Source organism: Phacochoerus africanus, chromosome 7 (genome assembly GCF_016906955.1).
Source record: "Phacochoerus africanus isolate WHEZ1 chromosome 7, ROS_Pafr_v1, whole genome shotgun sequence".
In the NCBI taxonomy this organism is placed as follows: Eukaryota; Metazoa; Chordata; class Mammalia; order Artiodactyla; family Suidae; genus Phacochoerus; species Phacochoerus africanus.
The window spans coordinates 15,397,704-15,413,984 of NC_062550.1; the positions used below are offsets into that span (position 1 = coordinate 15,397,704).

General features: G+C 39.5%; 2 protein-coding genes across 3 annotated transcripts in view; both read left to right on the forward strand.

Annotated features, from left to right (window-relative positions):
* Positions 1–5,415, forward strand: part of CRY1 (cryptochrome circadian regulator 1) — an 87,711-nt gene extending 82,296 nt beyond the window's left edge. Inside the window, exons 11-13 of the mRNA XM_047786464.1 lie at positions 3,750–3,821; positions 3,901–4,007; positions 4,780–5,415. Coding sequence (XP_047642420.1) covers positions 3,750–3,821; positions 3,901–4,007 — 179 coding nt within the window. The 3' untranslated portion in view covers positions 4,780–5,415. The remainder of the gene's footprint in view (positions 1–3,749; positions 3,822–3,900; positions 4,008–4,779) is intronic.
* Positions 5,416–7,873: 2,458 nt separating this feature from the next.
* Positions 7,874–16,281, forward strand: MTERF2 (mitochondrial transcription termination factor 2). 2 transcript variants are annotated; one of them, XM_047786470.1, is made up of 3 exons: positions 7,874–8,526; positions 10,570–10,690; positions 14,882–16,281. In XM_047786470.1, the coding sequence occupies exon 3, from the start codon at positions 14,940–14,942 to the stop codon at positions 16,095–16,097; it is 1,158 nt and encodes a 385-aa protein (XP_047642426.1). In that variant the 5' UTR covers positions 7,874–8,526; positions 10,570–10,690; positions 14,882–14,939; the 3' UTR covers positions 16,098–16,281. The 2 variants fall into 2 exon arrangements, with proteins under 2 accessions (XP_047642426.1, XP_047642425.1); XM_047786469.1 differs by having other exon boundaries at positions 7,874–8,521.

Here is a 16,281-nt window from a genome sequence, read left to right on the forward strand (position 1 = left end):
GGATTAATAATGAAATACATTGTTTATTGTACCTCATTATAATATACCTTACTTTTTAAAAAAGTCTATCTTTAAAATTTGTGTAATAGGTTTCTTGCATATACGCAAACATGTACGTGTATACACACACACACACACACACACACACACACACGCACACACACACATCCTCACTCCATTAGTGACATCTTAGAGATGGAAAGCATCATTACATGTGGTAGAATTGGGGTCAAGGTAAAAAGTGTTTTGCAAACTGAATGAGGAGAGCAATTTTAAGGATAAAATGAAACTCAAATATTGTATTTTCAGAATGCTGCTCATTATCTTTTACTTTCTTTGGTATTTATCAGCTATAAAGTCAGACGCCCTGTGAACATGGCCAGAAGATTTATACACATGCCTATGAGTATTTATCATACTCATTTGCACATGAGTTTTTTCTTACAAAGACTGGTCTGTAATGGTTTTCTTTATGATGTATATTTGGTTGCCACATATGTTCTTTTTTTTTTTTGCTTTTTTTTTTAGGGCCACACCCACAGCATATGGAGGATCCCAGGCTAGGGGTTGAATCGGAGCTATAGCTACTGGCCTACGCCACAGCCATGACAGATCCGAGCCACATCTGTGACCTACACCACAGCTCATGGCAACGCCAGACCCTTAACCCACTGAGCAAGGCCAGAGATCAAATCCACAACCTCATGGTTCCTGTGGGATTCATTTCCGCTGCACCACGACTGGAACTTCTCCACATATGTTCTTAATACGTGTGATATTAATAATGCCAAGAAGTCAGTATGTATTGGATATTTGAGTCATTCTATCAATTTTCAAAGGTTCTAACCAAAACTAGCATGAGGCTAATTAATTTGATTAAAAATAAAAATAAGGCTGCATTTGAGGAATGCTTAATTTTTTAAAGTCAAATGTTCAAAATATATTAAGAATAAAACCTAAAACAAATCAAACCTTTCTGAATTCAGAAATATTTTCCATACTTTTGAGAGCACGTATCCTCCAACAATTAGCTTATGGAGACAGTTAGTAAGTAGTTGAGCTAACAATCCAGATGCAAGTCTAGTCCTGAAGTTCATCCTCTTTCCTGAATCACTGGCGTCCCCTGCAAATGTAGTGCCATGTGTAGTGTTTATAAGACAGGATATTTTATTCCTGGAAAGTGTTTGACTTGCATTCACATTGTTGCTAATGATGGCAGTGTACTTCAGAAATGTTCTTTCTTGGGTCTCCTACAATTTGAAGTAAACTTTAACAAGATATCATTTCAGAAGCTCTATCAGATTTCTTAAGTGGTTCAAAGACTGCCTTTTCTGCCCACGTGAGTTTGAGGACACAGAAGTTCTGTGAAGCACTAAGATAACAGGCAGATAGCAAAGAGTTGGAAAGCAACAGGGTGCAGGTACCTAGCTAATGGGTAATGGTGGGACCTCCTCTTTCCTAGTCCAGTCAGATTTATATTCATTACTTAGAGTTATCTGCAAAAACTAATCATGATAGCAAGTTAAATTGTAATAATTTTGCTTCACAAATTTATAAACATATGCTGTTTTAGTATTGGATTAATAAATCTTGAAAGAAGTCTAATATAAATATTTTCCTATAACACCCTTTGTGGCTAGGTGCCATGAGGCTTTCAAAAGACATAGAAGACATAGAAGCTACTTAGAACTTAGAGTCTAAATGAGGGTGTGGAAGGAAAAAAAAAAACAAATGCAATAAGTGATAAGTGGTAAGCTGCTGCCTCCCCATGCAATGGGAAAAAGAGATCATTGAGAGCCCAAGGAACTAGGACTAACTTCTTTGGAAGATAGTGGAGGTAAGTAGCATTTAATAGGCAGATGAAGGAGAGAGCATTGTGAACCTGGAAATGGGAGTGACTATGAAAAGATCCTTAGGAAAATATGCTGTTAAGCATTTTCCCCCTCTGGTTTCTGTTCCATTTGAAAAGATTTATATACTTTGGAAGCATATCCCTTTATGTCCTATAATTATCCTATTTGTAGGCTTTTATTTTACAGTGTCTTACAAGGCATTTCAAAGGGCAAGATTATGATTTTTCTCAAGTTTCTTAATGACTTGTGCAAAAATCTTTAATCTCTATCACCCAAACTGCATTTTCCTTCTCTGCATTCTTCCCTCAAAAATCTCTGACTGGGAGTTCCTATTGTGGCTCAGCGGTTAATGAACCTGACTAGCATCCATGAGGATGGGGGTTCAATCCCTGGCCTTGCTCAGTGGATTAAGGATCCAGTGCTGCCGTGAACTGTGGTGTAGGTCACAGACACAGCTTGGATCCCACGTTGCTGCGCCTCTGGCATAGGCCAGCGGCTACAGCTCTGATTGGACCCTTAGCCTGGAAAACTCCATATGCTGCAGATAGGGCCCTAAAAAGACACGCGCGCGCACACACACACACACACACACACACACACACACACACACACACACACACACACACACACACACACATTGCAGGGGGAATAAAGCCTGTCATTTAAAACAAAAAACCAAAAAACACCAAAAGTCTCTGACTTTTTGTGCTCAGGAAAGAATAAGCCAGCATACATAGATGTTGTGAAGTATTTTTGTTCTTACAATAAGGCAGGCTACAATCTCTTTATTACAGTAATAGTTTTAATTTTTAGTTAAAATTTTTTTCTATTATAAAACACCTGTTCAGCATTACTAGTCATTGGAGAATTGCAAATTAAAACTAAGAGATAGAGTTGCCTGGTGGCCTAGCGATTAAGGATTTGGCATTATCACTGCTCTGGCTCAGGTTCAAGCCTGCTTCCAGGAACTTCAGAATGCCACAGGTGTGGCAAAAACAAACAAATAAATTACTAAGAGGAGTTCCCTTGGAGTTCTCCTGTGACACAGCGGGTTAAGGATCCAGCATTGTCAGTGCTGTGGTGCGGGTTCAATTCCTGGCCTGGGAACTTAGGTATGCCATGGACACAGCCAAAAAAAAAAAAAACATCACCAGGGAGCAGTAGGTTGTTAGTTTATAGTGGAGATTTCCATTTCCAGAAGTCTTCATCCTGATCAGGGCATCTACTTTACCAATTTCGAGTATCTGAAAAGCTGAGTTCTTTATCCAGAGGAACTTGATGAGTTTGAAGTTACGCTAAAAACAAGCAGATTGTCTTCTTTGGGCCATCAGATGACCACTCCAGGGATAAAGTCCTCATATTTTACCATAGAACCTACTTTTTTGTGCCAACCCATTCTTCTATAATATTTTTTTCTTTTTAAAAGAGCTGATACACAAGCTAGGTAACTGCCCAATTATCTGTGTCTCCTTGTGTGAATTAACTCTCATCTGGTAGGCCCTCATTCCCTTATCTCCAAGGACTATGTTTTAGTTGGGTGCTGAGGGAGGAAGAGGGTAGAATGAGGGGACAGGAGGTGAAGGAAGGGTGTGTATATCTCACTGATGCCCTGTGTTTTGCATTCATGGTTAAATGTCTAATTTTTGTCATCCAGTAAAGAAGTGTTTTTTAGGAAATGATTATCAGTGATTCTGCCTTTGAGTAGTCAACATTTCTTTGACCCTAAATTTAAATTTTCCTGATTTGGGCATGTGATTTTCAGTTCATATGAAGGACTGTGGATTAGTCCTAGAAAGTATAAATGACCTTAAATACAAATACTGAAAACTGGATTTATAATCTTAGTCCATACAACTTGGAATTTAAGTAATTTTACTATGTATTAAATACTAACAGGTTGCCCTCAAGGAAGTGGTATTTTACATTACGCTCATGGAGAGAGTCAGCAAAATCACCTATTAAAGCAAGGTAAGAATGCAGCATTCGAGCATACTGTTCTTTTCACCTTTCCTATCTTAAATATACATTTTTTAAAAAAAATGTGTAGGAAGAAGCTCCACGGGCAGTGGTCTTAGCAGTGCGAAACGTCCTAGTCAGGAAGAGGACACGCAGAGCATCATCGGTCCTAAAGTCCAGCGACAGAGCACCAATTAGGTAAATATTTTAGAGCTGTATTTCTTGCTTTAGTGGATTGTGTGATCCACATAAATTAATTTCCAAAATGGAGCTATCTTTATTTTCAAACCAGAGAACATGAGGCATACATTTTTCAGTGATTGTTATAAAATCAGTCAATTCTTAGACAAGAGAAATGCATCTGTACTGAACAGAGTGCTGTACTCAGTTTTGTGGTCATCTGAACCAATGATCTTCAGATTTGAAAAGCTTATAATGTGCTCAAGTTTTTTCTCATAGAAAGCCATCCTTTTCATTTCCTTCCTATGTGACCATGAGTCTAAAACAATTAAAGTGACCATTTTATTTTAATGATATTAATATAATCCCTTTATGAACTTTCCCCCAAATCTTCTCTTAAGTGCTTATGAATTTCTTTTATTTATTGTGATACTTCTAAAATATAAATTCTTTCCAGTTTGGAAATAGTTTAAGTTTTTTAAAATGTTGGCCCTTTTCGCAGAAGTACCGAAAAGCCATGCCTGTATTCAGTTCAACTGGATATGGAATATTATTATGTGATTTAAATTTATATGAAAAGTATTCACACAGTGCATTTGTCAGTTTTTAAAGATTTTTGCTTCTTCAGTTATCTTAAAATGTTGACATTTAAAAAATTATTGTTGTTTTTTAATGCCAACTTAATTAGACTATAGATTTCTTATAGATCAGTAAACACTCATCAGATTTTAGTCATTTAATTCCTTGCAATCAAGCTTTACCCAGTTTTTGTTTTTCCTTTAAATCACAGAAAACTTTCAGGAGAAATACTGTTGCAGCTGAAATTGGTGGGGAATTCAATACTTTTTCAGTTTAATTATTTTAAAACATTCTTCATTGTTGGAAAGCAATTACATATTGAAGTGCATTATTTCTAATAACATTTCTGTGGTTTTTAACTTTTTAATGAATTTGACAGGACAAATGGTAATTTGTATATAAAGAACTTGTTAAAAGAATTTGCTTAATGTAAATATAGTTACAATTAGAATAGACCCATCAATATATTTTTGATAATTTTTCATGTATGGTAGAAGTTAAAGTGAAAAATTGATATTCTGATATCAAAATTTTGAGAGTCAATGTGGGAAAATAGGAAGTTTTTAGACTTTCTTAAAAGACTTTGTTAAAATTTTAGGACAAAATTTTTCTTGAAATCATTGTTTTGTCTAACTTCATACTCTTTGATAATAATGTTTTAGAAAAATATGTGTAATCAAAATTGGTAGTTATAGCCTCTGTTAACACAGACTATATATGTTTTAAAGCTTCGTGTATGCTTGTTTTGACCCAAATTTGTGCAAGTATCATGTGTTAAGTTCTTGTTTCCCTTTCTTTGTTCATTTGTAGCTAAAGTGACTTTGTTATTAAAGTATATGCACATATGGAATCCTGTGTACTTGGTGGTGGTTTTTTTTTTCTTTTAAAGAATGTTTTGTTTGTTTTAGGTAAGGTGGAGAGCATTAGTATGTGAGATGTAATTACAAATTAGAGACATTTTATAAGCTACATGTCACTATTCTGAAGAAACAGCTGCTATATATTTAGTAGAATACTTTTTAGAATTATTCCAAATAAGAATACTGTCTTCCAGATACTTCATACTTTTAAAAATAAAGTTATCTATAAGAAAGATTTAAAACCAGAGAGATTTTTTTTCAAGTAATAGGGCATATACTGTGATTAACTGTGAGTTAATCAATACGGGATAACAGAGTGTGGGCCCTGTAGTCAAAGATTGGCTCGCTCATTCATTAGCTTTGAGATCTTGGGCAGTTATTGACCTTTTGTGCCTTCTTTTTTCTTGTTTATAAAATGAGGATGAGAGTAGCATCTGCCTCACACTACATATGAAGTCCTCTTAACAGTGCCTGGCATGTGGTAGGATGCTTGATAAATGTTAGCTCCAGGGTTGTCATGCTGTGTAGCTCCCTGGACTGTGCAGTGCAGTCTGTGTAACTGCATGCTGAAGCTCTGGTTACCATGATTATTGTCCCTTTATTGTTCTCTAGCAGGCTAGTTCTTACCATTTGGAATTATCACCATTGGCTTTTGTTTTCCCGCCTTTATTGGTGATAAGGTGGTCAGTGTGGGGAGTTCCCTGGTGGCCTAGTGGCTAAGGATCCAGTGTTGTCACTGCTGTGGCACAGATTGGATCCCTGGCCCAGGAACTTTTACATGCTTTCGGCACAGCCAGAAGAAAAGATACTCAGTGTGATCATTGTATCTAAAGGTAATGCAAGATCAGTTTGAGTCAGAAATCCAAAAACAATTTTTTTTTTTCTGCACCCATGGCATATAGAAATTCCTGGGCCAGGGATCCAACCTGTGCTACAGCAGTGACCCGAGCTGCTGCAGTGACAGTGCCAGATCCTTAACCTACTGTGCCACAAGGGAGCTCCAACAGTATTATCATCTCTTATGTACTAGAAACTTCAGTACCTTCCCACAATCTCAGACATATGTATGTAATTTTCTTGTAGATAATATGCCTAATACTAGGTTCTTTGGACCACCATTTCTCCATCTAAGTGTTTTTTTCTAATTTTTTAAAATTTAAAGTATAGTGATTTACAGTGTTGTGCCAATTTCCTACGTTTTGTTTTTTTTTAATTTTATTGTCCTAGAAATGAACTCTTTAAATACTTAGGATGGGAAAAGAAACTTCAGGTAGCATTTAGTTGTTCAGTTTCAAGTGTTGATTACAATGTACAGGGTTATATGTATTGTCATTCCTTATATAGGTATATGGAGCCATGGTACAAGTTGCCAGCACCCTAGTGAACAGCTCTTCTCCTTCCCCCATGACCAGTGACTGGCATGCAGTTCTAAGACTTGAGTTTACATTCCTTAACTTCCTTTTCTTTTCTGTATCCTACTTTAATTCCCTTTTCCTGGATGCCGGTGACACACTTTGATTAGTGTGGACCCTAGATCCTTGTATTTCAGAAAGAAGAGTGCAATAAAGTCATGCCTTTTCCTGGATGCAGGTGACACACTTTGGTTAGTGTGGACCCCAGATCCTTGTATTTCAGAAAGAAGAGTGCAATAAAGTCATGAATAGGGTAGGGTTTTTGTATAGGGGCAACTCAGAGGGGGAAGGGTTACTGGACAAACACTCCCCTACCATATATACACGAGCTACTGAGTTAATTCTGGAATATCCTGGAGACAAGTTGATCTGGAGACAAGGAGCCAGAATTCTTGCTGCTACTTTGTGGAATTAAAGTGTAAGTGTCAGCCACTTATCAACAAAGCCCATTGAACAAAAACTGGGTGCTAAAGCTAGACTCAAAGATTTTGTTAGCATTTCATGAGTTGCTACGATGTGCCAAGCCTTGGTCACAGGGAAATAAATTCATTAGTATCCACAAGGAGTTCACCCCACAAGGAGAGAGGGAAGTCTAGCAGAATCACAGCGCTGTGTGTTAAGGCTCTTAGAACTATACACGGTGTATACTGTGAAACACACAAAGGGAGGGGCCTCCAGCCTGGGACAGTCAGAGCTTTCCTGACCTCAGCTCCACACCCAGCAAAGGACAGCTAGGACAGCAAGAGCACTCTGTCCTTAAAAACATTTAACTCGGTTGTGATTCATCATGTCCTTGGTTGTTAATGTCTTTGTCCTCCACTAGCATGTAAATTCCATCGAGATAGGGAATGTACTTTATTCCTCTTCTGTCTTGTCCACCCGTTTTGTCATTGCTGCTTCACGTGCTTGACACTTATAGGCATACCATAAACATTTGTATAGATAAATATGAAATGAGGCAGACATTGATCATGGTTTTAAGGAGAAATTTGTTTATGAGGTTGGCATCACGGGTAATAATTAGAATGTAAACCAGTTTATCAGAAAAGTCTCATATTTAGGTGAAGGTGGCAGGAGAGAGACTTTTAAAGACACTGTAGCTAACTGCTGGATGAGGGGTAGGAGGGAGAAGAGAGGCAGGAAGGCTAGATAGGTTCCAAAGAAGCTTTGGGATCTTTTAAACTACGTTTCTTTTGTAAATTCGTTCTTTTACTATTGAATTATTTTAGATAAAGCAATTTGAATTACTTCTATCCTTTTTTTTTTTGTCTCACGGGCTAATGACATTCCCCAAGGGCCAAAAGGACTGCAACTTATAAGTTCTCTAAAAATACTGGAAGGAAACAGGCGTGAAAACCGCCAATAATTGCTGGTGGGAGGCGCTGTTCCCTGGAAAGCCGATTCCCACGCTGTACCACCTGCCCCGCCCGCTACGCTACGTCAGGAGGGTCACGTAGCCTGGGTCCCGCACCCTGATTGGCTACGTTTTGGGTTCCGGGGTTTTCTGCGGGTTCACAGGTGGCTGGGTCGGCTGAGGGAATTGGGCGGCTTGGGACCCAGCCTCAGTTCCCGGGCCTCGGGAGGAACGGAGGTAGACCCACAGCAGCCTCAGCCCGGGGAGGAAAGAAGGACGGAGCCAGAGACCCGGTACTCGCATACGGTACAGAGCGGATGCCGACAGGTGAGGTGCGCCTTTCCTGCACCCCTGGGGGCGATTGTTACTGGCCTAGAGGCGGGAGTCGGAAGCTGCCCGCAGCGAAGCCTGACTCCTCGCCAGCTGCTCAGCTCCGCCTGGCTTGCTTGGTAAACGCCTGGGCTGCAGGTTGGAAGTTTCTTTGAGAAAGTGCAGGCCCCCCGTAATGAATATGCGGCTTTCCATCGCTCCCCAAAATCCTCGTTTTTGAGCCCTTGTTCTGTTTTATAAGCACTGGTGTTAATTTGAAACGGTTAGCAGCAAGTACATGTTACAAAAGTAGAACTCAGTTGAGTTACTCGTGTTTGTAGAGGGGACTGTATCTTGAAAATTGTGCATTGTAAACAGAAATGGATTTCACTCTTCAAAGATGCTTGAGAAACATGAAGTATCAGAAAATGGCCTATGTTATGATTTAAAAAACATTTACCTAGGTCATTACTGTGTGCATAGCACAGGGCTAAGAGCCCTGAGGCAAGCTGTTGAGTTTGAATCCAACTTTTGTCTTTTATTAGCTGAGCAATCTTGGGCAGGCTACTTTACCTGTATGTTTCCTTATCCGCAAGGTGGGTTGCTGTGATAATTTAATGAGTTTCTGAACACGCCGTGATTTATAGTATTTATTTAGTCTTCACAGTCATCCAGGATGTAACCTTCACAGTTACCCAGTGTTCTCATTGTCCTGGTGCTCAGACTGAGGCACGGAGACGGAATTGGCTTCCTCAAATCACAGCACAACTAATAACCAGGAATTAAAATTAACCCAGGCAGCCCACAGCTTTACCCACCTACATTAAGTTATAGTGAACTTGGCTTGTTCATTGAGCGGCTTGTTCATTGAGCTTCAGTTGATAGTGATTTTTTTTTTTTTGTGACCCGTTGAAATTTTTTTTATTATAATTGATTTACAATGTTCTGTCAGTTTCTGCTGTACAGCAAAGTGACCCAGTTATATATATATATTTTTCACATTAACCTCTATCATGTTCCATCACAAGTGATTAGATATAGTTCCCTGTGCTACACAGCAGGATCTCATTGCTTATCCACTCCAAAGGCAATAGTTTGCATCTCCTAACCCCAAACTCCCAATCCATCCCACTCCCTCCCTCTCCCCCTTGGCAACCACAAGTCCATTCTCCATGTCCATGAGTTTCTTTTCTGTAGAAAGATTCAAGATGGATACTGATTTTCTCAGTGGGTCAAGTTCTTTGCTGGGTACACAGGGTAAAGTAGAACAGCACTTAGACCCTGCCTTACAGGTACATACACTCTAGTGCAAGTTGTTCATAGTTAAATTTCAGGGTGCCCTGCCCATGAATTGTGCTAAAAGTCTTTTGCAAAATGTTGTATGCCCCTTCCCTGCCCACCCACCCACCCTTTTTGGAAAGAGAGTCTGTGGCTCTCACCAGATTCTCTGATGGGTCTGTGATCCAAAGGTATGAAGAAATGTTTTAGCAGAAGACACACAGCATGAGCTAAACAAAACCAAAAAAACTGGTCGAATGAATAAAGAACTCACAGGAGTATAAGTGCCACAGTGGGGTCAAGCGCAGGATGCTGTGGAAGAGCACACATGAAGGTCATCTGCCCAGGGATACCTCCTAGTGTCAGAGTGCCAGCCAAGTGAAAGGTAGGGAAGCAGTTGATTAGGGTACGGCGGTGAACAGTCTCTGCCCTCATGGAGGGTGAAACAGAAACCATATGTGACGAGATGCAGCTATGCCAGGTGGCCCAGAGGAACATCCATGGTGCCAGCAGAGCCTCTAAGAGGGACAGGAGGCCTCATGTATTTGGGAAGAACAGGGAAATTTCACTGAGAAAATGATACTTAGACCTGGGAAGTTAGAGCATTGTAGGCATGGGGAACAGCCCTCAGTCTTCAGATCCTCTGGGATGGGAACAAATAAGATACCAGGGGCTAAAGGAAAGAGGTGCAGCTGGTGTCGGCAGAGGGGACTGGAGGTTTGGGTACTGATAGAGCCTAGACAAAGAATCATGATAAAGCATCTTTACTCTATGTTTTTATCCTGAAGTGCTATTGAAAGGTTCATTCAGGAAGGTGACCAGATCACATTTTGAGAAGAAGCTGGAAGGAAGCCCAAGTGGATTAACTGAAGCTCTGGACAAGGACAGGATCTCTGGGGAGAAACTAAGGTAAGAAGAGTGGGTCTAGAACTAAGCCTTGAAGATGAGCCTGTAGAGGAGACAAATAAAAGGCCTTCAGGAGTGTAGGAAGGAAGGAAGAGAACTGGGAGGGGATGGGGTGGGAGTCCTGGAAATCAAGTGCAAGTATTTCACAGAGTGATCACTTGCGTTGAAAGCTGCAGATGTCAAAAGAGGGAGGAATGGAAACTACTCATTGGCTTTAATCACATGGAACTTCTCTGTGGAGAGTTATATAAATAGGCTGGGACCAGCACAAGAACAGGAACTACCCTGCATGATGAAAGGTGTGACTGTAGGGAAGAGGAGATAGCAGAAGGAGTAATGAGTCCTCACACCTCACGTCTGGTGTGAGGCGTTGCATTCCTTTCAGAGGGAAGAGTATTGGTTGAGAGTGAAGGAGAGATTGGGTGTGTGGGGAAGCTGCAGGTCTGAGGGTCTGAGTTGAGAAGGTTTGACGTAGTTGGAGTGGGGGTGTGCATGCGAAAGAGTGAGTGGACAAGGATGGTGTGGCAGAGGGAGCCAAGGATGCAGCAAAGACCAGAAATTAGTCTGCTGGTTCATTCAGGGAACTGCAAAAATAGTAGAGGAGTGAGGATGGAGGCTGGAGGCTGGTTAGAAACCTGAACTACGTTTAATACTGTATAACAAAGGAGGAGGCATCACAAATCATGGACAAGGAAAGGATTATTCAAAAATAATCCTTGAGATAGCTAAACTGTTGATAAAATCTACTCAGATTTTCAGCTCACAACCATAGATTTCAAAAGAATTAAAGGAGCTGGCTTTTAAAAGTCAAACAAAAATACAGAAAGAAATATGGGAGGCTTTTTATCTTATCATCTGATTCATAAAAGCAGTAGGGATCATAAAGGAAAAGGAAACTTCCCTAACCTTTTGGTAACTTCTGTTTTGTTTTGACACCTGCTACTCTGTATATGGACCTTGAAGACATTATGCTAAGTGAAATAAACCAGACACACAAGACAAATAATTGTATGATTCCGCTGATATTAAGTACCAAGAACAGGCAAATTCATAGAGACTGAAAGCAGAACAGAAATTACTAGGGGCTGAGAGGAGGAAGAGTGGGGAGTTATTTAATTGGTTCAAAATTTTCGTTTGAGGGAGTTCCTGTCATGACTCAGTGATCATGAACTCGACTAGTATCCATGAGGATGCAGGTTGGATCCATGGCCCTGCTCAGTGGGTTAAGGATCTGGCATTGCCAAGAGCTGTGGTGTAGGTCACAGTTGCAGTTCAGATCCTGCATTGTTGTGGCTGTGGTGTAAGCTGGCAGCTACAACTCTGATTTGACCCCTACCCTGGAACTTCCATATGCCACAGGTGTGGCCCTAAAAAGGAAAAAAAAATTTTTTGTTTGGGATGGTGAGAAAGTTCTGGAAATAGTGGTAGTGGTCATACAGCTTTGTGAATTTACTTAATGGCCCTGAACTGTATCCTTAAAAGTGGTTAAAACTGTAAACCTTGTTATGTATATCTTACCACAGGAAGAAAAAAGTAGCTACTTTAGCACACTAAGGTAAACCATTAATGGGTACAGATGAACTGGAGAAAATATTTCTGAAAGTGAGAGGCTTATTTTTCTTAAAGTATAAAGAGTTTGTACAAGTCAGTTTTTAAAAAGAGATTGCTGTTTAAGAAGGCAAAGGCAGGAATAGTTCATTCACAAAAGGAAATAAAGGTCAGCAAAATAAAGAACAGCTCAACTTCACTGGTAAAAAAAGAAAAGAAAATGGTTAAATTAGTGTTGTATTCATTTTTCACATAGCAAAATTAAAACAGAGAATTACTTATACTGCCTGTGAGAATGTGAGCTGAATAGTTTTTCTAGATAGTAAATTAACAATTTAGCTTTTCAAATGTTCATACATCGCTTCCTCAGTAATTCTACTCATGTAAATTCATCCTAAAGAAAAAAAAGTGGATAGATAATTTAGCATTTTGCAAAAATTACTAAAAATCCTAAATGCTTGATATTAGAAAATGAATTACAACAATTAAAGTGTATCCATCCCATATATCACGCACTCATTTTAAATGTTTAGAGAATTTTTGATGCCAAGGTCAGATCTTTATAGTGTATAGAAGAAGAAAATGAATTATATTTATAATGTGCGTTGATCACAGAGGAGTTCTCAACATTTGTTTTTCACTTGTGCTGTGTTTGCTCATCAGACATAGAGCAAAACAGACAGCTTTTTTGTTTGTTTTTTGCTTTTTAGGGCCACACCTGTGGCGTATGGAGGTTCCCAGGCTAGGGGCCTAATCGAAGCTACAGCTGCCAGCCTACACCACAGCCATGCCAGATCCTTAACCCACTGAGCGAGGTCAGGGATCGAACCCGCAACCTCATGGTTCCTAGTCGGATTCGTTTCGGCTACACCACGACGGGAACTCCCAGACAGCTTTAATTGTTCAGACAGCTCATCTGAGCACATGATAGCTCACCCTGGAATAATCAAGAAATGGGAGACAGCCTGCTTGTCTCTTAGGCTCATTGGGCAGGAACTTCTTGCCATGGCCAATGTGGTTCTTATATTTAATGATCTGTCATTTTGTAGAGTAACCCCCACACTAAGACAACTACTTCCTCTAGTGGCTTAGACAGTGTCGTGTTTAATTTAAATCTATTTTATTTCCAGACTTACTATTTATAGCTCAAATTCATGTTTGTGTTTTAAAAGTCAACACCTCTTATTATTTGCTTAACCAAACACTGGAATCTGTTACCACCCTGGAGGAGCCCCTGGCTGCACTAGACTTACTGGAAGGACAGTATGCTGGTATCCAGCATGGGGCCTGCTTAAGAGATTTTCAAGGAAAATTCTGAGTTTTTGCCATTTTCACTTTATAGGCTAAGTTTAAAGCAAAGCACTCACATACAAGGGCAGCCTTGTTTTATGCATTTAAAATATTATAATAAAGGGAGTGAGAATCATAGAAAAAACTGGACATGTCAAAATATGAAGTTGTCTATAGATGGTAAAATTGTGACTTTTTCCACTTATACTTTTAGAAACTTGGCAAATTCTCTGTAATGAGCATGTATTGCTTTTATAAGCAGTTATCATTTTGGACAACCAGAGCATTAAAATAACAGTTTTCCTCGGAGTTCCCTTCATGGCTCAACAGAAATGAATCTGACTAGCATCCATGAGGATGCAGGTTCAATTCCTCACTCAGTGGGTTGAGGATCTGGCATTGCCGTGAGCTGTGGTGTAGGTCGCAGACATGGCTCAGATCTGGTGTTGCTGTGGCTGTGGTATAGGCCGGCAGCTGTAGCTCTGATTCAACCCCTAGCTTGTGGTGTAGGCTGGCAGCTGTAGCTCTGATCGGACCCCTAGCCAGGTAACCTCCATATGCTGTGTGTGTGGCCCTAAAATAAAAAAATAACGGTTTTCTAGAGTCCCGTTGTTGCTCAGCAAGTTATGAACTCGACTAGTATCCATGAGGATACAGACTCGATCCCTGGCCTCACCCAGTGGATCTGGCATTGCCGAGAGCTGTTGTGTAGGTTTGCAGACACGGCTCCAGATCCCATGTTGCTGTGACTGGTGTAGGCTGGCAGCTGCAGCTCTGAATTTTACCCCTGGCCTGGGAACTTCCATATGGCACAGGTATATTAACTCATTTTAAATAAACCAAATCTACTGACTTATTTTGAATGTTATTAAGCAAAAAATATTTAATATAGAGTTGACTTCCTCCTCTTCTTAAAAAGCATTTGCTTCAGCTAAACACTGAAAAATTTAAAGCATTTTTTAAAATGTGTGTGTGTGTGTGTGTGTAAATAATGTCTCCTAAACAGAAACATACCAGAGTTGTAAGAAAGGGAATTTGTCTCAAAGTAACATTTGAGGTTTGTGAATCATTGAACTCTGTAGTTTTGTGACTGATCTGTAACATGGAAATAACTGCTTCACAAGGTTGTTACAAAGCTCAAATAGACAATGTATTTATAATGTGTAAGATATGAAGTGGTATATTATAATTACTTCACTTATTTAAGAGGCTCTGTTTAATACTCCACACATAAGTAGTTTACTTGGCTAATTTAAATCCATTTATTTCCATCCTCACTGCTTACAGCTCAGATTTGTGTCTGTGTTCTAAAGGTCAACACCCTTTATGTGAAAACCTACACTTTCTTTCTTACAGGTATGATGAGTATATTCTGAACCTCAGGACCGTGGGAATTAGCCAGTGGATTGCAGGCATGTTGTGGAAGTTGCTCATGAGATCCCAGCCCTGCAGGCTCTGTTCTTTCCAAAAGATGCTATCGGCTCCAAAATACAGACGTTTTCTAGCATCCTTCACCTACACAACTGATAATCAGTCAAACAAAGAAAATAAAATGACAGTGGAAAAGCTCTATAAATTGTCAGTGGACATCAGGAAAATTCGAAGATTAAAAGGATGGGTACTTCTAGAGGATGAAACCTATGTTGAAGAAATTGCAGATATTTTACAACAACTAGGTGCCAATCAGACTGCTGTAGCCAGTATCTTGGAACGCTGCCCAGAAGCAATTATCTGCAGTCCAACTGCTATTAACACACAGAGAGAACTCTGGCAATTGGTCTGCAAAAACAAGGAAGAGTTAGTCAAGTTAATAGAACAGTTTCCAGAATCTTTCTTTACTGTTAAAGACCAGGAAAACCAGAAGTTGAATGTTCAGTTCTTTCAAGAGTTGGGACTCAAAAATGTGGTCATTAGCAGATTTTTGACAACCGCATCTAATATTTTTCATAATCCGCTTGAGAAAAATAAGCAAATGATAAAGACTCTCCAAGAGAGTTACCTAAATTTAGGTGGCTCTGAGGCCAATATGAAAGTTTGGCTACTAAAATTATTAAGCCAAAACCCATTTATTTTGTTAAAGTCCTCTGCAGCTATAAAGGAAACACTAGAATTTCTTCAGGAGCAAGGTTTCACAAACTTTGAAATTCTCCAGCTTCTGTCCAAACTCAAAGGATTTCTTTTTCAACTTTGCCCAAGAAGTATACAGAACAGTATGTCCTTCACGGAAAATGCTTTTAAATGTACTGATCATGACCTAAAGCAATTGGTTTTGAAATGTCCCGCCCTTTTATATTACTCTGTTGCAGTTTTGGAAGAGAGAATTCAGGGATTATTGAAAGAAGGAATTTCCATAACTCAGATAAGAGAGACACCAATGGTTCTTGAATTAACACCACAGATAGTACAATACAGGATAAGAAAACTGAATTCCTTAGGCTATAGAGTAAAGGATGGACATCTAGCACATTTAAATGGAACAAAAAAAGAGTTTGAGGAGAACTTTGGTAAAATTCAGGCAAAAAAAGGCCGGCCATTATTTAACCCTGTGGCACCATTAGATGTTGAAGAGTAGCTTACTGACTGATGTTGCTTGCTTCTGTCAGTGCAGTGAAACTGAGTAGCTTGTGGGCACCAGTAATTTTAAGAACCTACTTAGCTTCTAAATTGTGTTTGAATTACCTCTTAAGTAGATAATCTCTGACTCAGTTGCTGTTTTTAAAAATATAAATTATGGGGAGTTCCCATTGTGGCTCAGT

What these genes read in the sequence shown, in the direction of transcription:
- MTERF2 (XM_047786469.1), top strand. An exon ending in ATCTCTGGGGAGAAACTAAG is followed by an intron (nt 10,691 to 14,881) that starts GTAAGAAGAGTG and finishes TCTTTCTTACAG; the next exon opens with GTATGATGAGTATATTCTGA.